Raw genomic sequence first — 25,300 nt, 5'->3', positions numbered from 1 at the left:
CCAAAGACTCGCGGTGGGGGCTCCCCTGCCACCGAATTGCCGCCAAAGACCCGGAGCGGAAGAAGCTCCAGGGGCCCGGGCCCCGCGAGAGTTTTCTGGGGCCACCGGAGCGAGTGAAGGACCCTGCTCCAGCGGCCCCGAAAAACTCTCATGGGGGCCCCTGTGGGGCCCAGGGCAAATTGCCCCACTTGCCCCCCGCTCTGGGCAGCCCTGCAGAATGCATACTTTTGCTTCATATATGCTATGAACATGTATTAAAAATAAGACAAAATGCAATTACATCTGAACAGGCCCTCTGACATGCTTAGTAGGTCTAAAAGAATAACATGCCAATGACATGCTTTGCTTTGCTTTTTTATTCAAATGACAAAAAAGATAAGAAATTAAAGCACACAGAAATGTTAAAATAACGTTAAAGACCTGACTCATATCAATGAAGACAACATCATGCAAAGTTACACCTGAATTTCCATACATAACCAGCCCTTGTGCCTATGTACTGCGGAGGATTGCAAAAAAGTGAGTGATTTTATACTGCATAATTGTGTTCCCCAAAAAAGAATTAAACGAGAGCTTGTGATTCCAATAACATGTGGAAATATCTTCTGCTTGTCTTGTGGTAAACGTACCACTAATTAAGAGGAACATGGTATACTATATGGGATACAATACTTAGGCACAATAGGGAGAGTAAGGGCAAAATTCACCCCAGTGCAGGTGAAAGGACCTCTGCATCAATCACTTAATCCACACTAAATCCTATGGGTGAAAGCCTGATCCAACTGAAGTCAATGGAGATTTTGATCTTTATTTCAATAGGGCCAGGATTCCACCCTTAATGCGGAATGTAACCAAGCACCTGGCCTTATGTTGGCTCTCTGCATTGGGGTGAATTGTACTATAAATGAATAAAAAATACAAAAGGAGCCTTTCATTTGCTATTTTGTTGCTTCTATGCATTTATGAAACAGAAGATCAAGGTGTTTTTGTGGTCTTAATATCATTAGGGAGCACACATTTGGTTCGAAACTTGCTCAAGATATGAATGCAGCTCCACATTTACAAGCCCCTCATGAATAAACAATAAATTAGAGATTACATAGAACACTGAGCTGTGATAACACACAATAATTGCTTTTAAAAAACAAACATATTGGAAATCTGACTTTTTTTTTTTACACAAAAACCTTTATTAAATTAATTATATTACAGGCCCACATCAAACTAATAATCTGTGATCATTAAAGACACATCTATTGAAATATGTATTTGATATAATACCATAGAAAAACAAAAAAAATCATGATGAGATGTTTCTTTCATCAGGAAAACCAATAAAAGTGGCACTTTTTCTGTCAAAAACTTGTAAAAACACAAATGCAAAACTTGTATACAGCATGTGCAACAGATTAAAGGCCCAACAATACTGGTCTGCGATCAATGGGAATTTGTCTTCCATCAGAACTCCAGGAGGGTATGCTTAGTATAGTATTCTTTGTTAACAGTCACTACAGTAAAAATAAACTTGAGGGAGTAGGTTCAGCGTTTGTCTACATGGAGAAAAAAAAACAGAATAGCTACCTCAAAGCATTCCAATAGTTATTCCACAACAGCTCCTTGTGTAGACACACTATTCTGGAATAAAATAAACTCCATTCCAGAATAATTAGTGTACTCCCAAAGCGGAGCAATGATTCTGGAATTAAAGTGACTTTTATTCTGGAAAAGGGTTTTCAAACGCGAGCTATTCTGGTTAATTTCCCCAAGCAGACAAGCCTGTATTCTCCCTTCAGTGCTGACATAACTCTCATGAATATGAATAGGAATTGCATGTATACAACGAGAGGATAGCCCTGCTAACTTGCAAGTCAGATGTATAAATCCAAACATCAACTTTTCCCCTTGTGTTTAATTTGCTATTTTCCAGTTGACCTGTTCTATTTTGTTTTTCTTCATCTTGGAAACAAAATGGTGCAGCTTCCTTGAATAACTCTCCCCACACGGAAATGGTGAAGAATTAGTTATGTAAATATGAGTAAATCTTTGAATTCAAAGCTGTTATAATTTTCTTTATTTTCCTTGAATTTCAAGCATCTTTTTATTTAACTAATGTGCTATAATGAGATAATTGTTTAATTGGTGTCCAATTACACAAATTATTTACGAGTATGACACATTTTGTACTTTAATGAAAAACAAAAAGTGACTTGTCAGGAATAAATCAATCCTGTTCCTCAGCTGACAAGCAGATTGGAGTCACTTTACTTTGTGTAAGTCAGAGCTTCTCCTTCCTGTAGATGTCATTCGATGAAATCTTTTGTGAAGACGTAATTATTGTTCTGACCCTGACCCACCAGTCTTTGTTCATGTGGCTTAGTGATTCATAACATTTGCTTTCCAGTTTAATGATTTTAATGCCATATTTTCTAGTAAACTTGGGGTAGAATAGCAAGACTATGGCTCTCCTTCACCCCTGCCCGTCCACCTTTAGAAAATGATAGACTTATAAACTGAAATCCCTTATGCTGTTGGGAGATTGGGCTTTTTCATATTGACTCAAAGAAAACTTGGCGCAGGTGTGACCCACTTGCTGGCATATGGGCCTATCTAACAAATGTACATTTGTATGGAAAGCACATATGGAGACAGGATCTTCTTCTCAGATGTAGAACTGTGGGCTATTCCCTTATGTTAAGACACAGTGCCAAATTTATCCATGGTGTAACTGCTTGTTACAATGGAGTGAAGCCAGAGATGAATATGATCCTCTGTGTTCAGAATAAAATGAGAATTATCCTAATAACACTATTCTTTACTGGTAAAACATGAAGAAAAGTGATAGGAAACTAAAAGCTTTATTGTTCTGGCACTTCTGAATTTAGATTCATACGGTGACTTCATATTGTATTAGTATTTTCATCACCAGTTCAACTTGATCATTAATAAAATAAGAAAGCCCTGACGTTGAACTAGAAGATAAATACTACCCACAGTCCACATAGTTGCTTTCAAATGGTTATATTAAACCAGATACATTAAAGGTGCTTTTACTCATATGGAATGCCATTCAAATGCATCTTAATCCAATAGGGTGAAACCTTGACATTCACATCCCACTTGACCCACCCTTAGACAAAATACATTTGTGGTTTAAGATTAAAAACATAATTTTTTTTTGCAAAATTATGTCTTGGGCATCTGACAAATGGTTGTTTTTGAGTCTTTCAAATAGTCAAAGCATTTGTCACCGATTACTCTTTATCAAGGTTTGTTATTGTGAATACAGGGGATTCCAGTACACACTCCATTATCATCTCCAAGTGGAAGCACATCTACTAAATTTCTATTTTGACAGGCATGTGTTTTCCCCTTAAACACTGGGGGGGGAGGGTTAATGATGCTCTGCCTCACATTGTCTAATTTATTTTTGATCTCTACCCCCATTAGTAACCATATTAAACAAGAGATTAGTGAGCTAAACATTTCAATTTAAGTTCAAATTGTCTCCTGAATTGCTCCACAGTATCAGTTCATTAGGAAACAAAATGACTATTTTTGATGGTACTCCTTCAGTGGCAGAGATTTTGTATTCATCTGTGTCTGGAAAGCACCCAACACACTGTGGGTACTCCAACAATCTAAATAAATGAAATAAACAAATAAATATCCTCTTCACATCCTCTACCTCCCTGGAGTCTTATTGTCCTGGTGCATACCGACTACTAGAACACGTTCGACACTGCATCACTTAATAGAATTGTTGGTAACTGTGTTCAGACGGGATAAAATTGTATAGTGTAGACAAGACCTTTGTATGAGGGAGATTGTAAATGCTTCAATAAAATATACACAACACAATCCTCTGCCCCACATCCTACTGCCCTTTTTTTTTTAAAGGGAAAAATGTGGAAGGACAAAAAATATGGTTCCCATGAACATAGGGCCTCTTTTTATTTCATCTTGCTGGCTTTATGTTTGAGTAGAATTTAAAAATGTGTTGTTGACAGGTTGCTAGCCCATGCCACAATGTCTACACTACTATTATTATCTATGCTAGCTAGATTAAAGCTAGTACAGGTATGCCTACCTATGCTATCATTGCACCTTCACTTGCTCTGTACACATAGTATTATGGTGAAATCATAGCTCCATTAAAGTCAATGGGAATTAAACACGAGTTTATGCTTCCACGTGGGAATAGTGACACTGACTTCAGCAGGGCCAGGATCTCACCCTTAGGATGTGTTAGTAACACCTTCTAACATGCTTTTAAAACCAGGACAAGACAAACCGCCTAGGGCAGAAACTGTCTCCCTTGTTACTTGTTTGTATGGTACTTAACACAATGGGCTCCTGATCCTTGATTGGGGGTCCATGGTGCTACCACAATAGAAATAATAATGATTTCATTTGCAAGCCACAAGTGCCTGAAACTCAGACTTCATTTTACAAAAAGGGTTTGTTGCCAAGGGACAGGTCTAATAATATCAATGAATTGTGGCTTCACAGCCAAGTTCACTGAAAACTGTCTATCTCACATCAACAGCTGTTGCAAAGAAAGGTCCAAATTCACTCATTTCCCGTTCTTTCCAAAGCAATGAGGTAAAACTACAGTGTTTACAAGAGCTAATGTACAGCGTTACATTCTAATGTTATTAAGCACGAGCAGCCTCTTCCCCTACTTTATTTTAAAATATGACAAAAACTAAACATAAATGCAAGATTAAGACTACAAATTTAAACACACAAAAGTAAAAAAAAGAAAATCGTATGAAGTAATATTAAACCGTCCACACTGCACATTATGCCTTGGGAGCAATGAATTTGGAAATCTGTTTTAGAACATATATGATGGGAGTTAATCTGTAAGAACCATAACTTTTTCTTTTTCTGACTTTTGTGCATTTGTATACAAAATCTCGCCTTTGCATTAACTGTTTTTTGAATGTAGTAAAGATGATGGATAAATCACAGAGCGTTAATAAGTAATAGGTCAGGACTAAGTGCTGGGACTTCAGTTAACTCTTTTGAGATAAATTGTGTGTGTGTATTGTGTGGTTTAGTAAATCTCTGAGAATTTCTATTTAATTTCCTGATTTTATGCATTTAAATGCATAAAAGTGCCTTAAAAACGTGGCTACATAGTTCCTCCCCTTCCACAGTTACCAGAGAGGACCAAAATGTGTTGTAGCAGGGAGCTTAATAAACGTAGGATCTTCTTGGTCAGGGAGTTCACTAGTAGCTGCTGAAGGCAATTTATAGTACTAGCACTGATTTTTGTACATTGTTATGGGTAAATCAGGAAGATTGTAAACGCAATCAATCAGAATTAAGCTTGGAACTTCATTTAAATCATACTGTGATTAAAAAAAAAAGTCTACTGAAACACATCACCGTCCAAATTAAGAAAATTCCAAAGATAAAATATCAACCCATCTATACAAGGGTGATAAAAATTCCAATGCCACTCACATTATTTTCTTCTTATCCTGTGCTTGGCTGTCAAAGTTACTCCCATTAAGAAAACAAGATTAAACATACTAAAAAGAGGAAAGTGGATATAAAGCAGGTTTAAAGATATTCTGCAACATGCCATTCTTATACCTCAGGAATAGTTATATATAAATATACCCTTTCGACCTCACACACTGCTCCTGTTTTAGAAGACAAGACTATTTTTTCCAGCTAACCTTGCCTTTTTATTTTGCACATCCACAAGGTGCATGGCCCAGACACTTAAAGAGACTGCAGTGTTGTGCACAGTGAATATGAGAAGTATGCATGATTCCTATAAGCAGTACCCTTCACCATTAAAGGGCTCTCACAGTTTAGTAAACCAGTCCCTGAAACGGACACTGTCAACTGGAAATCTAGTCAATTTAAAAAAAAAATTAGTTAAAAATAGTTTCAGGGAAAACACCTGCTCCAGAGACTTACGGCCAATTTTTGTTCTCTTGCAGTTATATTTTCCTATGTTAAAAATTGTTTTCCTCTTTTCTGTTGCCATGTAAAAGACACATACAAAACCAAGGGAAACTGACTACCTGACTCTGCAGTGGAAAGAAGGAATATTTGTACACAAAGTATTGTCAGATGCACACAATTAATAAATGGGGGGGAATAATTTCCCAGCCCCCTATCTTTTTTAGTATTCTTCATTGCTACTTGTAACAAGAATATATAAATTGTTTCTAGGAAAAAAATGTGCTTAAGTTAATAGAGTCTCCGTTAATTATTTCAATATGGGATTTTTCTTAAACTGCGGAAGTTAAAAGAAATTATTCCCAACACTATTAGTAAGAAACACACTGCAAAATCTCATCATTAATCAATATAAAGAATTTGGTAAAAACTAAAGAATTCAACATTTAACAACTTAGTTCTCTAGCAGCAATGCCATTTAAAGAAATATTGTTGAAAACCGTGAATGGTCACAGTGCTGTAAATGGGGGAGTTCTGCGTCTTACCTGGAGTTTGAAAATTAAGGCGTCGCAGCTCCACCGGATCTGTGGGATGATGAGAAGGAATTTCCTTGCTGTTGGGTATGCTGCTTTTTCTAGAGTCGGATTCAGCCCTCTTCCTGCAAGGATAAAGTAAACACAAACACACATAAGATCCTAAGTGTTAACTACACAAATATACTTGTCTGACCTATTTGATACTGCTTCTTTTTAAGAGTATTCACTAGTCAAAGCATAAGATAAAACAATTGTGTGCATCATGGTGGTTAAGGCAGCTACAATTTACATGGTTAAAGGAAATTTAAACACGAAAACATTGGTTTGGAGTAACTGCCTTCAGCAGTAGCCTGATCCTCCAGTTCATCATTCACGGGACTAGAATAATTAACAGTTATGGACTATTAATGGGAAACTTCAGGAAATCCACTTTGTCTCTGTTTTAAAAGCTAGCTACCTAGCAGCTTTATTAAATATATTTGTTTAAATCTTCGTTATGTAATTGTGAATAACATATGAAGATGCTATATTTGCTCTCATCACGTTTTAATACACACAGCTCTGTACTGTTTTATTTATGAATAGCTTTTATTCATTAGGCACTTTCAAGGTTTCTGATATATATCAGAACACTGTTGCTTTCACTTTCTAGGGAGTAAGAGCTCAGTTCTCAATATTTCAGTTTTGTAATAGGGTGAGTCACAGAACACCCATGGCCCCAATCCTTTCCATGGTCACAGAGCCCCTATCCAATTTAAGTGCTTCTGATCAAATTAGGGGTAGGGTTTTCAAAAAGTGCCTACGGGAGTTAGGTACCTAACTGTCATTGACTTTCAATGGAATTTTGATGCTCCTGAAAAGCCCTCCATAAATGCAATGGGCAGAAGAGACAGAAAAAGCCCGGTAGGTCCCATTTGCCTCAGAAATGTGGCATCTTTGTGCTTTTTAGCTCTTATGGGTCTCATGTCAGAATGGGCTCGTACTGTCTGAGAGTTCCATTCTCTGAGGTCAGCCAAGGAGAACTGTATTGGCTTCTAGAATACCTACTGATTTGCATTTTCATTCCTTTTTTTTTTTTTTTTTAATAGAAGTAGTGAGGTTGAAGGTGGCAAAAAGCCAAATTTCAAGAAAGGGAGGAGAGGTGGGAATAAGAGTTATTACAGCTATACCTTTCTCAAGTGTCCTGAATTTTATTTGACATCACACTCTTGGGCCATCTTCCTGATTAGGTTTTCCTGTGATGGTGCTAAAACCTGTATGAACCTGCTGCACTCCCTCTTAAAACAGTTTAAATTCACTTCTTCTCTGTCCAGGTATTACAGGCAGAGCAGTGAGTAGTAACACTGATTAGGACATGATGTGATGGGAAAGAGAAGAGTGATGGGGTAGGAGGGAATCTTATCAATTTTAGCTATGGACTATGGTTAGCTGTATTTTAGATGACGGGCAATTTCTTTTGCTTGTCTTTAATATTGAAGATACACAATTTGTTCATCAAGACCAAATTTCCCCTCTGGTTGCCTTAATGTACTGTGCAAATTGTGTCTTAATACCACAAGCTCTTGAAGTTTGGAACCTCTGTTAACTTCAGTGGAAGTTCGATATGCAGAAGACTTCCAAGATCAGATTGTGAAAATCAAATAATTCCAGAGTTTTAATGCAAGACTCTTGAATTTATACTCCAGATAAACCCTTAGTATGGCTGCTCCTCCCTTCAGTGATGGTACAAGAAACTGTTTTTTTTAAATTGTTTTGAGAAGGATGAAGAAGCGATTCCTTCAGTCTACCCCTCATTCTTCTATGTCACTCCCCTCAGCCACAAAGGCAACAGGTATGGCAATCCTGGGGAGTCTTTGTTCACTCTGGACCCACAGCTTTGTTGATAACAAAGAGTCACTTGACAGGAATGTGAGTCAGTGCTTTCTCTAGGGGTTGAATGTATTATCCCCAAATTAATCTTAGCCCCTGCCATCCCACAGAGCCTGGTATGACCATATACTACGCTGACACTGGAAAGTTGTGCCAGCTTCAAGGTGATTTATCCCAAACCTTGTAATCTGGTACCTGAGTCCTAAATGGTTTGTTTTGCCACTTATTGGTCCTTCTGCTGGTCAAGCTGGCTGGGTATCAAAATGCTCTCTATGTACTACAAGCCCCACAAAATTGATTAAGCCCCAGTTAGCCTCCTACAGACCTAAAGAAAGGTAACTTGCAGGGAAACAGTTCCCATGAATAGACTTCTAGGACTGTGAAGGAATCAGTCTTCTTAAATTGTTGTCAGGTTCAACCAAATAGACCACAGATCAGTCTCAGAGATAAAATTATAAAGTCAGATTCTGCCATCCTTAATCATACTGGGAGAAAAGCTGGCACAAGTGAAGTCCATGGACATTTTGCTAGGATGTCATCCATTAGTAGTACCTCACTCAGTGAGTAGCCCCAATGAAATCACTTTAAAACTTTATGAAATAAAAAGCTGCACAGGGACTCACACTACTGCACATTTTGCTTCATGAAATCAGTGGGTCTATTTACAAGTTGGCACTAGTCAGCATAGTTCAGAGGCCATGGTGATGTGTGCCATTCTAAAATCCTGGATAGATGGACAATAAGCATGGGTGTCAAAATTGAGGTCCTAGGAATTAATGTAAAAGGTCCCAAACTCCACAAGTTCTACACCTTTCATTTATTTAATAAAGTGTTTGGTGACCATCAGTGAATCATTTAGGTGCCATTCAAAATTTAAAACAACTGGTGCTATGCAAGGCCTTCAGTGGGCAGATACAGAACGTTCTACCCTATAACCACCCCACTATATGCTTCCAGAAGAGTTCCATGGCTGCCAGGCCCTCACTTCTAGTATTTTTAGACATGCAGTTTCATTAAAAAAAAGAGATACTTTCATTGAAAAAGGCGGTAAAACAGATTTTCATGAAAATTCAGTTAAGTAAATGTCACTGGGCTAAATTTCTTAGAGGACCTCAATCCAGCTTCAAAAGGCATTTTTTATTTTTATTTTTTTTTAACATACAAAACCTTTATCTGCAAGAGCAAATGGAAATTGAGTGTATAAAATGGAAAGCAAGACATTTAGTTACTTGATCTGGATCTACAAATTTGGGTGGTTGAACTGTTAATTCATTACATATACAAAATTGTGGATAAATATTTATCCAAATTTAGTACCAAATCCATTATTGTTTTTACATTGATATGTGTATTCCATTTTCTTTCAATTGTTAGGAAGAATTTTTATTTATATCTGGTGCTCTTAAAAGTGAAGGACTAGGAGAACTGCTTAGAGGCAGACATAATTTGCATTTTTCCACATATAGCTCTGCTAGTGTATATCAGCTTTGACCTGCACAACCCCCGTTTCTATATTAAAAAGCACTATAGTATCCTACAATAGCTTCAAAAGTTAGAGTAAACATAAATAGCCTCAAATGCTACAGTAATGCTAAAACTGCAGCGTTTGGGGCACTTACTGAGAATAATGTATTTTTGTTTGCTTTAATTAGAGTTATTCTAATTTTGTCTCTCTCTAGACCAGAGAATGCTATAGTAATTGCATCAGATTGAGTGGGTTCAAAAGGATTTATGATGTGGAGAACTACCCTCTAAGGACTAGGAAGAGATCATCATTTTATTTTTACTTGTGACCTACTGTAAGTCAGGATTGCACCCAGGTTGTTAAAAGTGCATTAACCCATTAGTACATAATTCTTCTGAAGCTCCATTTTGAGACATGAACACCATTTTAAACTTGACCAAAGAACTCTCATAAATTGATTTGTACTATCGCCTGAAATTGTAACTGAGGAAAACATAAGATATGGGAAAAACAAACAAACACTTTTTTTAGTTAAAAGATGAAACATTGCTATAAATGCCTTCGCAGTGTTGTAAGCATTATAAAATATCTAGAGCACTATCAGGCTGTCTTTATATTTTATATGTATCTGTCCATGATCATTTAGACTGACAAAAATTCTGTTTTAAATCATCATCGTGATAAACTGTCTGTACTTTTTTCTCTTTTTTTTCTTTTTTGGTGTAAATGGAGGGCAATTGTTCTTCACTTCTCACCTGTCAGGTTTACTGCTCCATTTTAATGCAGCAAAGAGGGGAAAAAAGGTTAAATGTTAGTTGGCCAATGGCAAGAAGAGTAACCATGACAACAGGAGATTCAAGAAATGGTGTTTTACAATGAGGACACATAACTTACATAAATTACGAAATGACAGCTCATCAAAACATTTAATGCCTTCTAATCATGGAATAAATGGAGGACACAAGGTTAAGTTCAAAGAGTCTTTTGCTGCTGAAGAAAATATTTTTTTGTATTAATATCACATTCCCTTTTGGTCATCACCTACAAAATAATGCCACAATCAATTACATCCCAGGAGGTTGCAGATGCTTGATATATTTTTGAATTTTACTTACAAGTTGGAGAAAAGACTTTCATCTAACCTGGGTACAGGGAAGTTTAGTGTAACACATTTTTTTCATTAAAAGAAGGCTAAATGGATGAGATATTCCTATAGAGTAACTAAGACTTGCACTAAATTACAAAAGATTTGTATCCGGTTTTATGCAACCAGGTAATAAAATGTCAGAAATTATTTTTAAAAGGTCTCTTGACAAGTAAGGTAATCCTAAATCTTTCTCCAATAAAATATTAAATACTCTTTTTTGCTTTAAAAGAAATAGCTCATCTTAGATCTATAGTGCATGACCTATAAAAATGGGTGGAACTGGAAAAAGACTTTATTACTTGCTATCAACAGGTCACATAATTGAAACTATTCCCAAATACCAAAAATACAGTGTATCATCATGATAATGTGGGGAGCTACAAAGATTTTATTGCTTGGAAGCTGCAATGACCCTATTACTTACAATGGGTACTAAAATCTTTATAGTGCCCTGCAACATCACAGATCTTTTTCTTTTTTCTTTTTTAGAGTCTCTCCAATTTTTCCTTAGAATCACGTTACTGTGGCACAAATCCGGATCTCCTTGCTAAGTTTTTATTCAGTCCTTACTTGTTCTGGCAAAACTCCACTGGGTTCAAAAGGATTTAAATTAACATTCCAAGCCTCTGAGCAGATTCACACAGCTGCATTTAAACAAAATTCAACCTGCCAAAGAAATGTTTGTTTCTGTCTCCTAAACATGGAATGTCTCCCAGAAACAACACTGATTAAAGCGAGTTCCACGATGAGCAACATCCAGCCTTGCATCCATGGTGGGTTTAAAGTTATGTATCTCATGAGCTTCCAGAAACACAGAAAACAGACAAGGGAATTTAACACCAATGAAAGTTGATATTTTCAGCGGAATACATAATTTCTTTCTAGCAACGTCCCTGGCAAATCCTGAGACGTTGGGTAATTTTTAGAGATTTCTAACATTTATTAATTAACATTTTCCTCTCCCTCCAAGACATGTGCTGTTAAATTCATATGGCCAAATTTACAAGTGAATCTAAGGGCTATCTTGTAGCTTTAACAAGTGCCCTGCATGTGAGGCAGCATGTTATTGCACTGCCCTAACAACACCCTGGGTGATAAGCTGTGACTCTCAGAGTCGCAGTCTGCCCATCAGTTATCCTCCTGCTCTGGGGGAGATGTACTTTGTACCAAGCCTACACCTGATGCAATGTTTATCCTCCAGTGCTCTGGCAGAGCTATGCTGCTTGGTGCATTGCTGGAGGCAAAGCCAAGACTCTATCCATTCTCTGTCCACCTGCACAGGATTGGGAGCGTGAAGAATGCTTCCCCTTCCTCACTTACGTGGGTGTCTTATGCTCCTATACTGCCCTGTGTTGTTGCACAAGTAGGGCTGTGGTATGGCTATGAATGAGTACAAGGAGAGTTTAAAGTTCTATAATGTACCCCTTCCACCCATACATGTATCTTTCATCAATTTAGTTTCCCCTGGATTCCCCTACATTAATTGCTGAAATTCACACTGAATTTAACAATGAATTTAACAATGGGTGGGGGGGGAGAAAGTGTGACCAAAAGGGGCTTACTGGACACAAAATATAGCCAATGGTGAATAAGAGAATCTAAGATGATGCAGCACATGCAGAGGCCAGATAAAATAGATTAGTATGATTTTTATCTTCATGTTGTCATGTTATTTAAATATATAGAATTCTTGGGAAATTCTGGATACAGTTCTGATTTTCTCTGAGTATATATTACCTGCTTCTCTTTTGTCTGAATCAACAAAAAAAACAGTTTTCTTGAGGGCAAGAGTATAGCAAGAAAAGCAAGGGGAAAAAAAGAGTTTTGTCCGGTTAATTCACTTAGACTACTAAATCCTAAAGACGGGAATGTCTGTTCAGAATGTTTAAGGAACCTTTCTCAGCATGATTCTTTCCCTTCATTAAGGGTGTGGAGTGAGTACCACTGCTTCTATTATCACATCATAATTCAGCTGGGTTTATGACCAATTTAAGACAAAAAACTCTTACTTCTGTACTGAGTACCTCGATCAGTCTGAAGCATGAAGAATCTCAGAATGCAACTATGTTCAGTGACAGAGGGTGCGGTCCAATATTTTTCCCATTCATTTTTAGAAGTACTAATCCTCTTGATTTAAGCTTGGATGACATTTGGCCTGCACTCTCACAGCTGAAGAAGAAAGCCTAAAATCTCTCAGATTTGGCATCTCTCAGCCTCACATCATATCAAGCAGGCCACTTATGACAAACACTGTCCCATTCCTCTTTATGTTATATGAGGCCCATCTCAGTGGCTTTGGTTCAATCTGGAAAGCTATTTGCAACAGCCTCACAAATAACAAAGGTATCAGACACATACTCCTTGCCTCTGTAGGTAGTAAAAGCTTTGCATTGACTCAGGCCACTTATCTACACTACCCAGGCCTCCTCCAACTGAGGGCTAGGGTTGATTTCTTTATTTGTCTTCTTATAAGTCAGTTACTACCACCCCTACATAATATTAAAATTTAATAACAGTAATCTTGAAATTAGCAGTACATGTCTGTTCCTAAAGCAGTCTCTTGTCAAAAATCCTAGAAAAGAGGCAAGACTCACCCCTGTTTAAGATACCTCCTTGGTTCCTTTCCTTCAACAGACATGGTGCGTATACTCCCACACTTCCCCTCCCCCAATACTGCTTCCCTTTTTGCCAAAATCATTTTTGGTTTGCTACTTCTTTACTGGGTAATATGATTTTTTACTATTTCAGACTTCTGAGACAGTTCTACTCCCTGTTCCAGGGTTAGCTCAGACATTAACTGTGTTTTTTTCTGAAAGTTCCTTAACATCCCAACTACTAAATGATATCTTATATGTTCTTCCTTACAGATATCAAAGTCATTGGGCTTTTTTTCTTCATCAAAGAATTTATAAATTCTTCCATGTTTTCAAAAGGTTCAAAGCACTTTTTAAAAGCATGCCCCCATGCATGTATTCCGTTTTTTTAATACACCCACTATATCCACACAAATGTCATATCCTAATTTAATTTACCTCTTGATTTAGCTCAAACCCAGTTTACATTACTTTATATGTCTGTAAATGGTTGTAAGCTTAACTTACACAATCCTTATTCACTACCTCTGAATTTGGCCCAGAGCTACAAAGCCAGACAGCGTGTTTTAACAAGAAAAGGGATATGGAACAAAACTCCAATAAAAATGTTTTAAAACTCTCAACACGTTTCTAAAAAATTTTTTCGGAAAAACTGTCGAAAATGCCGAGAATATATGTTGGTTTGACATAAAGGAGTTTGATTGGCATCTGTTTGGGGTAACCTACCTAACTTTGTCTCTGGCAAGCTGGGCAGCTACTCATGCCAAAAAATGGATCCAGTCCCTTTCAGTGAGCAAGGGATGTGAGCATTTTGTGTCCATAAAGCCCCCTTTGGTCACACTTCCCCCCCTGCAATTGGAACCCACAACCTGAGTTCTGCCTGTTCATCTGGATAAGCATTTCTACATTACTCTACCAAAAAACATCTGAAGCATCAGTGTCTGCAAGCAGAATTCCACAAGTGAATGAAGCTCCTACTTTGTTAACAGTGAGCATTCCACATCATCCTTTCTGCATCATCTGATAACTTCCCTTACTAGGCCAGGTCTATGCACACAGTTGAACCAATATGAACCAATGCAGGTATGATTTTATACTGATTTTGCTAAACTGGTGCAATTTTGTCTGGGGTTTAAACCTGGCTTGTATCAGTTTAACCTACACCTGTAAATTCACAGAAACAAGCTGAGATAAACACTTACATATTGATACAGCTGCATCCACAATAGGGAGTTGCACCAATTTAAATGTGGCAATATCTCATATTAATTTTGTTAAACTGGTACATAATTATATGTAGACAATCCCTTGAACTCTAAAAAATATAGATGGGTATCCTCCCAAACATCTCTAGTGCTACTAGTAAATAAAAGATGCAAAACGTGCCTTCTATATTCTGAATATGGGATTCCCTTCGCACTCTTGACCAAGAAATTTTTATCTGCTCATGTGGTGTACCTCTATAGCTTTTTGGCAACACACTGTGAAGGACGTAATTATGGGTATAGTCAATATTCTCAGGGTAGGTATGGATCTGCCTTATATTTTGGTGGGGTTTGTTTTGTTTTTTGTTTTAGCAGCTTTGAAGGCATTGTATTTGAGATAACCGAAGTAGTGACATGAATTGAGTATTTCACTTCCAGCCTGTTTCCAATTACCAGTTTTTATAATGACTGATAGCCACAAGGAGGGGCTCAGGCGGTAGGTACTAACAGAAACTTTCATGAGGCATAACATCTGCAAGAAACAGAATGATTTCTGTGCTGCTATATGATTATGATCATAACGGGCATCTTTATAAATATGTGTCTGTTTGGATTCCAAAACAGAGGTTGCCTCAGGACTGTTCTTTACACTGAACAGAGTATTTCTCTTTCAGAAACCTGAAGGCCTCTGCATTCACCTTCAGCTGTTTTAGACTGCAGACATTTGGGGAGGGGGGAAATCCAGGGCGTTTGAGGCTTATGAAGATTTTTTTTCTTCATCAGAAATAGGTACATTTACAATCCTATTGCTTTGCAGAAAATATTTTCATTAAATGTGGAGTACTTACTGCTTCCTCAGATTTTCATGGTTAGTTTTATTCAGACATATCTGAGGTTTAATGATGGCTCAGCCACTAACAATTATACATTATCGATATACTTTCAAAACTGTTTTGGGTAAAGAAAAAAATCAAAGAGTAAAACTTTGAATCTGTGCTTCCGACCATCTTGAGTCTTCCTCTTCTCCGCCTTGCACATTGTGTATTCACTGACATTTGTGCAAAGTAGGTGTAAAAGGCTAAGAATCTTAAATGATAGTACTGTACGCAGACTTTGCCTGCACTTTGCACAGGTGTAAATGACTGAACAAGGTATAAGGCAGTGGAGACTCTGACCCTCAAATAATGGCAAAACCTAGATCTGTCTCTTGTGCAGTGTGATGTAACATACACAGGGTGACCAGATAGCAACTGTGAAAAAACGAGATGGGGTGGGGGGTAATAGGCACCTATATAAGAAATGATTATATGGATACACCTGTACACATACACTAATGTACATATATATGTAAAATACAAAAACATGTTTAATACCACAAATGGCAATACAGTGTCATCAGCAAAAGAGTGAAACCAAATTACTATAACTATAGGGAAAACAAAGTAACTTTTCAATTCTATACAAACTAAACAAAATTTCTTTTAAAAATATAGCAAGAATCCATAGGATGACATCTAATACAGGTCTGTGGCATCTTACGCTGGGGTTCCGCTCTGCGGTTAAATGCACGTAAGATGCAACAGACCTGTATGTAGAGTATGGCACAACAACTTTTTATCTGATGCCACTGTATCTTAAAATGGTCAAAATATCTAAAAGTCACCTTAGTTTAAAAAGAACTATTTGGTAAACTTACCTTTTATAAAGAAGTATAGCTATAACAATGCAGATGATAAACACCACTGCGAGAACCGGTCCTACAACCCAAATCAAGCCTTCTTCTTCATCTGTAATTGGCTGGGGATCGAGATCCATTGACACAACAGGATCAGAATATGGGCTGGTTGCATACATGGTCTGTAAGAAAATAAGATCCTATTCAACGATAAAGTAATGAGCATGAGAAATAACTGTGCTAGAACTAAATAAATGTACATGGAATATAATGGCATTATAATATCTGTAGTTATTCTTCAAATCCTACACTATATAGATTCAAATGTAAATAATTTATTATTATTACTATTTTATTTATATTGTATCAAAAGTGCGATAGGTGTATACAGAGAAATGAGGAGATAAGGTCTCTGCCCAGAAGATTTCACAATCTCAGTGAGCAATGTAATGATGAAGAACTGGGGAGATGATGTAACAAAAGAAAATGACTGACTAGCAAAGTACAGTGTATGATTTGTTTGTTCACTTCTTTGTTTTGTTTGCTCTGCTGGGAAAGGAAGAGGGAACAAGAGTTTAAATGCTTCCTGGAAGAGGTGTGAAAGAACTGAAAGAGCAGACGACAGAATTATAGTGGACATTCGGGAAGGTAGGGTTAAATATAGGGATTTGTTGGCCCTCGGGCAATAGTCACATGCAGCTTGGTCAGAAACAATGGGACAAAGTGGAGAATGCAGAGAGGCAATAACAGAGAGCTAGATAGGAGCTAAGTGGGTTAGGGACTTGAAGGCAAGGGGAGAGACTATGAACAGAGGCTGGACATAGAGCAGTAGAAAAGCTAGATGACTTTGGAAGCAATGTAGCTGAGATATGATGAAAGCTGGATAATGGTTTAAGCAAAGAAAATGGAGAGAAATGGACAGATTATGAAGATGTTGTAGAGACAGAGGTCTACTATGGTCAAAAGAGATAGAAAGGAGTCACAGATAAATTCAGAGCCTGTGGCAGAGCAAGGATGTGGAGTTGTCAAGGGTAACGGAGAAGAGGGGAAGATGGATGAATGCTGGGTAGTGGACGAGAAGCTCAGTTTTTGCCAGACTAAGCTAGAGTGGCTGAAGGCTGTGCTTTTTCCAGCCATGCTAGTTGTGTCATTTCGGTTCCTGTCAGGCCACTTTATGGAATATTCCATTCATTTGGGAGCTTTGCTTAACCAAACTGTGGGTAGAGTCACATCAGGGTGTCAGCGCTAATGAAGCAAGGAGGAGGAAACTTGATGGCAACTTTATATGTGATGCAGGCCTTAACAATGACACCATAAAGAAAGAAGTTTTCACTTCAGATTAGATAATTACTAATTTCGCAGGTCAGAAAAGTTTGAATACAGACGTGGTTACATCTGAAAATTGCTTTAAATAGTTTTCTAGTTGCGATAAAAAAATGATTACGCAGTACTGACCAATGATGATATGTTCAGTTGTCTTGTCATATAAGTGAATAAATGGGTTAATATGAATAAAAACATTTAGAAACTGACGATATGAAAAAATGACAATGATTGTCTGTGGGACAAGCAAGCGCAAATAATGTACCATTTGCTGTTGTTTTTTATAACAAGTTTTCTTCTAAGGTATGAAAAGTTGCTTAATCATCTGCGTTCCATCATCCTGCTTAAAGGAACCTTGACCTAGGTATTTTTCTGCTTCAATGTTAATTGAAGATGCAGGAGATTCTGCTACTGAAATATTACTTTGCCTTCAGCCTCTCTTTCCTGAGCAAGTAGAACCAAATGCTGAAGCCAAAATATGATAAACTACCCTATGGGAATAGGCTGAACCAAAGAAGAGATATGAAATCCTTGATGTCTACTTTTACCTATAGGCATTGTTAATACTCTTAGATTTTTAAGACAAATCTATTTGCTGATCACTTGTAAATGCTTAGAGTTCTGTGCAGGAAAAATGCTGCGTAGAAAGTATTCTGCCTGTTTAGAAGAAATACTCTACTAGAATGCAAGATTCTAACTCTAGCAGGCTCTCGAACCGATGTGTTGAGAACAGAGTGCAATGGAGCAGGGGATGTAGATGATCATTTATCTGAACTCTCTTCCTTCCCCATAACTACAAAATCCTGTTACAGATTCTGGGTACCATGACAAAACAAACTTTTCCCAAGCTTAATTTGCCACTGAGCCCTCCTTCTAAGGCCTGTGCAACTACGAAGACCACAGATAAATTCTGTTATATTAGATTTTTAAGTTGTAAATGTCCAAACCAAACCTTTTTGTGTTCATTTATCTTTAAGGCAGTCACAGTCCCAAAATCAACAATGTTAGACATTACAGCCTTAGTTAATATATAAAATTACAGGAGGAGCAAAACTTTGCAAAGAAAAAATTGAATCTTCGTATGGGTAATTTGTGAGTATAGCTTTTCAGATATCTAACTATTTCCTAAAAGCTGCCCTATTTTTCAGCTTTAAGATTTAATGACATGAAGGCTATGCTTAATTCACAAGGCCACTGGCTCTTCTATCAGCAGCTGTAAATCATCATTTAGTCACTTTTTTGGTTAACTTTTCAATGGTGTGTAGGATTTTATTAATGAACAGATTTTCCATTCCATTGACACAGTCTTTGCAATCACTGTAAGACAGAAAGAGGAAACGGGAACCTTTTGTTCTATATTAGAATGTCCTTAAAGCAAAAAGAACAGGAGTACTTGTGGCACCTTAAAGACTAACAAATTTATTTTAGCATGAGCTTTCGTGAGCTGCAGCTCACTTCTTCGGATGCATGTTAAAGCAGTTCATTTTCAAATGAAGCCACAAGTGGTAAGTAGACTAAGTAGAACTTCTTCCTTCGTTTCAACTAAATAAACTCTCCACACATTTAAGGCATTGCCAGATACTGGAGGTCTTTGACTAGACTTCAGATTACTGCTACAGTAGGTTCAACTGGCAAAGCCCAGCAAATGTATCTGTCAGGCTTAGGAATCAATTAGAAAGACACCATACATACAACATATTGCATGTTCAAATGTTAAAGTATGAAGCAGCATCTTTCCACAATCCTATTTCTATCTTTGTTTAATTATTTTTTTACTGTTTTACTTGCAGCTAAAACAACTCAAGCATAAAGGGACATAAGAAAAGGATGAATTACATAATGGGAAGAGACAACTCATTATTTAAAGCACCTCAGGAATTCTCCTTATTATTGCATTATTTTCTAACTTTCTTACATTTCACTGATAAAGTTGGTAGCAAATTACTATAATTGAAGAAGCTAGCTGTGCATGTCTCTGATTAGATAGATCTTTCCAAAGATTTTTGGTAACAAACACCATTGTCTCAATGGTAGTCCCCAGGCAAGAAAGGAACATTTTTTTTTACACTGTGAAAGATATTGCTGTGAAGCTCATGCCTCAGTAGTTGCATCACGGATGTCATGAAGCAAGGCCTGTAATTTGCAAAGGATCAGAATAGTGCTAATAAAAGGTGATCTTTACCCTTCAGTTACAGAAGCAAATAATACATTAAAATGCATGCAGAACGATTACCTTCTAGCCCGAAAGATCACTGTAAATAAGCAAGGAAAGACACTGACTTTCGAAAAGCACTGACATACCCTGTAGGTAACTGACCTTATGCGAGTGGGCAGAGGAGTGATCGTGTGAACAAATACTATAAGAAATGAGTGAATGTAAACTAAGGAATAAAAACAACAACAGCAAAAACATGCAGCCCACTTACAGATTCAGAGTGCTCCATTACAGCCAAAACAAAGAAGACATATTCTTGACCGCTTTGGAGTTGCTTATTCTCAAAGCCACCATACTGCTTTTTATCCCCCAGGGTGAACTCAGTAGGAAGAACTTCAAAGTGAGCTGCAATGTATGGCTTTAATTCAACTTCTCTCCCAAAACGAATGCTTCTGCGTTTCCTAACTATCTCCTTAAGCAGCTGTAGGGGGGAAAAAATAGAGAGAGAGAGAGAGAGAGAGAGAGAACAGAAAGATAACTGTAAACAACATTAATGTGACTTATTGATAGTTTAATGGGAAAACTTAATTCAGTGCCAGGAACTATCAAAATACCATTTATGCTCATTTCATGGTGCTTGTCAGCATCACTAAATCTCAGTTCTTGCAATCCTTAAATTTTTGGCCTTTCCTGTTAAGGTAAGATACTAAATTGCAATTGCACTGCTCAGATTATAAACATTGGTCAACTAGATCAATTTTCAGTGCCTGATATCATTGTCCATGCTAATGAAACCCCACAGAATTAGTTCCTACAATGCATTACACTCTTTCTCTGAAAAATAAAGACAATTTGTTGCATAATAATTTTTATATGTATGCAGCAGCCCTACTGTGACCTCCAACTTAATACAGTGAATCCCAATAAAGCAAATGAACTTCCCTTCGAGGAAAGAATTTGAAAATAATACAAAATTGAAAAAAAAAATCCCAGCCTCTGAAACTCAGGCTTCATTACCTAGGTTTAATTTTCCAGGGGGACTTTCTAAAATGCAAACACTGTCTTTCTAGCACCATTCAGTATTACGAAGAGTTTAGAACACAAACAAATAACATCATCATCCATATTCACAAAATAGTCCATTGGATTTCTATAACAGCTTTCATCTGAGGCTCTCCAAGAACTTTACAAATAATGAATCTCAAACACACACACCCAGTGAGGGTGGTATAATTAAATTAATTTTACAGATGAGTAAAGGCAGGCAGAGAAAGTTTAAGGGCACAGTTTCTTGATGCACTTATCACCCACAATTCCAACTGACATCAATAAAAGTTTCAGATGCTCATCATCACTAAAATCAACCTTTAAACAACTTGTTCAAGGTCACAGAGCACTTCAATGAAAGAGCCAGGAACTGAACCCTGGAGTCCTGACACCCAGACCACTTTCCATCACAACAGTTAAGCACCAGAACTTAACATACTCAATGGAGACATAAACTGTATAGCCTGCCTTTCAAAATGTAAACCTCCTTTACCCCATTAAATATTTGCTCTGATGAACAAAGCCAAAATATACGTCAGGGTAGTTGGCAGTAAGATTAAATACGAGCTCATGTTTGTATGTTAACTAATAAATGAAATAAAGCCGACCTGGTAAAACCACTGATTAATTACTTATTTAAATGGCCAAATGCTTATTCAATATCTTTTATCACATTGGATATACTGACATTAAGCAAATACTAATTTGACTCATTTAAAAATAGCCTGAAGTTTTCCTGCTTGACAAGTGATTACTGCTAAGAGTGTTCCCTCATTTTTCACCCATGAAACTTATCCATTGTTCTTTTTTAAAGTAAAAGCAATAGACTCAGTCTCCAACCTTATATTCTTCCAAGGTCACATAGTTATTTTGAGTTTTTCTGCTCACAGACAAAACGAACAAAATGGGTAAGTTTTCATTACTTTGTTAAGTGTAGGAGGCAAGTCTCTAGGGGAAAGTTACAGATCAGTAGCAAAGAGATTAAAATGTAATTTCTAGTATATATTTTCATTTTAAAAGTATGCTTAGTCAGGGAAGCTCTAGCTGAACCAACTTTTTCAGTATTACACTGCAACTTAGATGGCATTTCTCTTTGCCATCCCCAAAATGGAACAAATATTTCCTAATTATGCGGCAAACAATCCAAAAGCATACAAAACAAGCAACCACTCCTTTCTCTGGGATATGACTTAAACTTAACTCACTACTAAAACAAAGTTCGTTAACATTGATTATCTGAACATGCCAGTTCATTAAAATTTTGAATCTCAAATGGGTTAAAATTAGAAATGGGCCCAAGATGCAAAATTTGGATACAAACTTCCTTAAAGGTTGGGGGTGTTTGGATACTGGGCTTTGCTCTGCTCGGTTACAGAGATCAATATAGTGACCAGATATAGAGTTCAGACCCATCATGTTGCACTAGCTTTATGTTGGTGTAATGTTATTGATTTCAGTGGAGTTACACCAGCATAAAAACTAGTGTAATGGACCCCTCGATCTGAAAATGAACTTCCCAAGCATTTGAAGGTGTTTGGATCCTTGAAAATGACACTGCTGTAAAATGACACTGTTGTACTGTAATCTTAGAAACAACTGTAGTGATTTTTGCACATTATCTTTTATTTAATGTGCATCCAGAATAATTTTCAGGTGACCCTCACCTGTGTAAAAGTGAGGGCTGCAGTGGGTAATAGACAAATCTTGGCCTATTAATGATGCTTTTATCTAGTTGGTTTTGAGGGCCACTCTCCCTTTTTAAGAAAAAAGCCCCACCTTCTGATTGCTTCACATGTGCCAGGACTAGGTAGAGTCAGTACCAGCAACAGGAGAGGGGAGCAACGGCTGCCTGAACATTAGCCCTGGCTGCTGTTGCTTCTAACAGCAGCAGCTCAGAGGAGATCTGCTGAGGGAGGTATTCTTTCATGATGCCATATGCTCCCAAGGCATCTGCTAGTGGGATTCTAAGAAGCATTCACCCCCAAAATATGTACATGCAGTGATGCCAGCCTGCTGAGCTTTCTATCATTCCCCCGAGGCCAGCCTTTCCACAGCTCTTCTCCCAGAGATGCTTTCATCAGCCACTGCTATTTCTCTCTCCCTTCCTAGCTTCATCTCAGAGTGGAGTTTCATGGGCAAGAGGGGGCTGGAGAGGGGTAAACCAGGATAAAGTCACTCCCAGCAGTGGATGAAAAAGACCACTGAGAGAAAGCTTGGTTATATACCAGGCAGGCAGGGGAAGTTGAAAGCAGCTTGGCAACTGGCTTCAATACATACACATCCACCTCTCCATAGTCAGTTCCACTTGCCTGCCTCCTAACGTCAGGTCCAGCTCCTTCGGGTATTTGGGAGGGCAGGGAGTTTTTACTGACTGATGGTCCACAGACATCAGTATATTTATATAAAGGGAAGTATATGCTTCCAGCCACCCTTTAAGATGAAGAGTCAGATTTTCAAAGGAGTCACAGGGGACCGATCTCCACTGGAATTCAATGGCATTAACTCACCTTACTCTTACCACCACACCAACTTTGAAAATCCCAGCCAATTTTTTTGTTCCCCATCTTACCAGTTCATACTATAATTATAATTTGGGTTTTAGACCTTTCATAAACCACTGCAAGTTGGTGGATGTTGGTCAATCAAGGCCAGCTAATCTTAGCTCTGCATGTGGATGGAAATCTGGTTTACAAAATCTATTCCACATGACTGAATAGACCCCAAGTGCACCCTTGCTTTCATTCATATTTCAGATATAGGTGATGTTGTTGCCATATGTAATTAACATCACACTTATTCCCAGTGATACTTTAGAACAGGACTAGGTTGAAAGGCTTTGAATTCATTTAAGACTTAACATCTATTTCTGGGTGGTTGTTTTTTTCGTTATTCCTTGCAACAACAAAAATTCTCCTAAATAATATTTAAATCCAAATCATAACATCTGCCATTCATATTGCTTCCACAAAGATGACATATTTACTCTGTGTTACCAAGTCTCATCATAACTAAATGTCTTTATGACTATATGCATTTTCCAAAATCTAATGGCCACAAACTAGCAAACAAGGCATGGTTTCTGACCAAGCAAAATAACAGTTTACTCTGCTTGAATCAACTGCAAGAACCCACGGTGAAATTCTGGTCCAGTTGAAGTCAATTGGAAAACACCCAATAACTTCAATGGAGCCTGAATTTCAACCCCCGTTTCAAGTACATTTTTTCTCCCTGATACCTTTCAAACTCATAATATCTGTCTAACTAGTGGCCTTGTCTTGCACCCTTGCTTTTTACCCTCCACTACCTCTGACTTCAATCAGAGCTGAGGGTGCATGAAACCTCGTAGGTTCAGAACACTTAGATTAGTGTGGATACAGTCTTCTTGACTGGTAGATTATGGATTTACTGCTCCAAAACCACCTGCCACTGAGGTCTCTTTGGGTAACCTATTTCTGCAAAGCATTTGGGAGTGTCTAGCATATTGAGTAACTCCCTGTGCAATATATCCCAAACCTAGATATCTGAGGATGTAGTAGACAAAACCCAGAAATTCCCCTAGCTCACCTCCATAAAGACCTAATCATTTGTCAGTAGTTTGGTTTAGAGGTTTGGTGAGTTTTCTTCTCATTGGTGCATTTTACCCTTTATTTGTGTCACTGCTTTCTCAAGTTGGTCAGGGAAAGACTAAATAACAACAATATAAAGTTCTTATTTCCCCAGATAGGGGAAAAAAAACCTTTAAGCATCAGAAATTGAATGAGAAAGCATGAAGTGCAGCCACGGCCACCTTTTGATTTTCCTCCCCCTTCTCAAGAGTTACTACATATATTGAAGGCAATTGTAAAAGATATATCAAGGGCTTTAGTTCTTTAACAGAAATAATTTTCATTTTCCAGTCAATGCATATCTTATTTCTTCCACCATTAATTCTACAATGTGGTCTCAATTATATCAGTAAAAATGTAGGAAACAGCCCATCCTGACCCAAATATTTCTGAATTAATAAATGTTCTTTATCAAACTATTATACAGATTAATGCACCACAACTTGCAGAATGATTAAAATGACCCTTTGTTATGGGAATCACCAGCACAGACCCGTAGAATTTTATTGCAACAAAGTTCAATGTCATCCTGCACCCACACTTATCTGTTGTTGTTGCTGAATCTGACTGTGGATTTTGGAGGTTAAAATTGGGCAGTAATAGTAAATCAATGTTCCATTACTGAATGGGTCTTTCCAGGGAAATTTTATTGTTTAACTACATTTGATGTCATCTAGGACTGCGTCAAGGCGCTGATAGCCTTTACAACCAGCTCTTTTAAAGGAAAGAGATTAATGGCTCAAGCAAGTGGTCTCTG

The 25,300-nt window shown here is 37.5% G+C and overlaps 1 protein-coding gene across 1 annotated transcript in view; it reads right to left on the bottom strand.

Annotated features, from left to right (window-relative positions):
- The window catches only part of PTPRD (protein tyrosine phosphatase receptor type D), a 1,658,801-nt gene that overhangs the window by 103,719 nt on the left and 1,529,782 nt on the right, over positions 1–25,300 (bottom strand). Inside the window, exons 28-30 of the mRNA XM_045020490.1 lie at positions 20,163–20,372; positions 16,435–16,595; positions 6,468–6,580 (exon numbers count right to left, since the gene is read on the bottom strand). Coding sequence (XP_044876425.1) covers positions 6,468–6,580; positions 16,435–16,595; positions 20,163–20,372 — 484 coding nt within the window. The remainder of the gene's footprint in view (positions 1–6,467; positions 6,581–16,434; positions 16,596–20,162; positions 20,373–25,300) is intronic.

The sequence above is a fragment of the Mauremys mutica genome, chromosome 6, assembly GCF_020497125.1.
Source record: "Mauremys mutica isolate MM-2020 ecotype Southern chromosome 6, ASM2049712v1, whole genome shotgun sequence".
In the NCBI taxonomy this organism is placed as follows: domain Eukaryota; kingdom Metazoa; phylum Chordata; order Testudines; family Geoemydidae; genus Mauremys; species Mauremys mutica.
The sequence above is the reverse complement of the archived record's forward strand: the minus strand, read 5'-3'. Positions and strand labels throughout refer to the sequence as shown.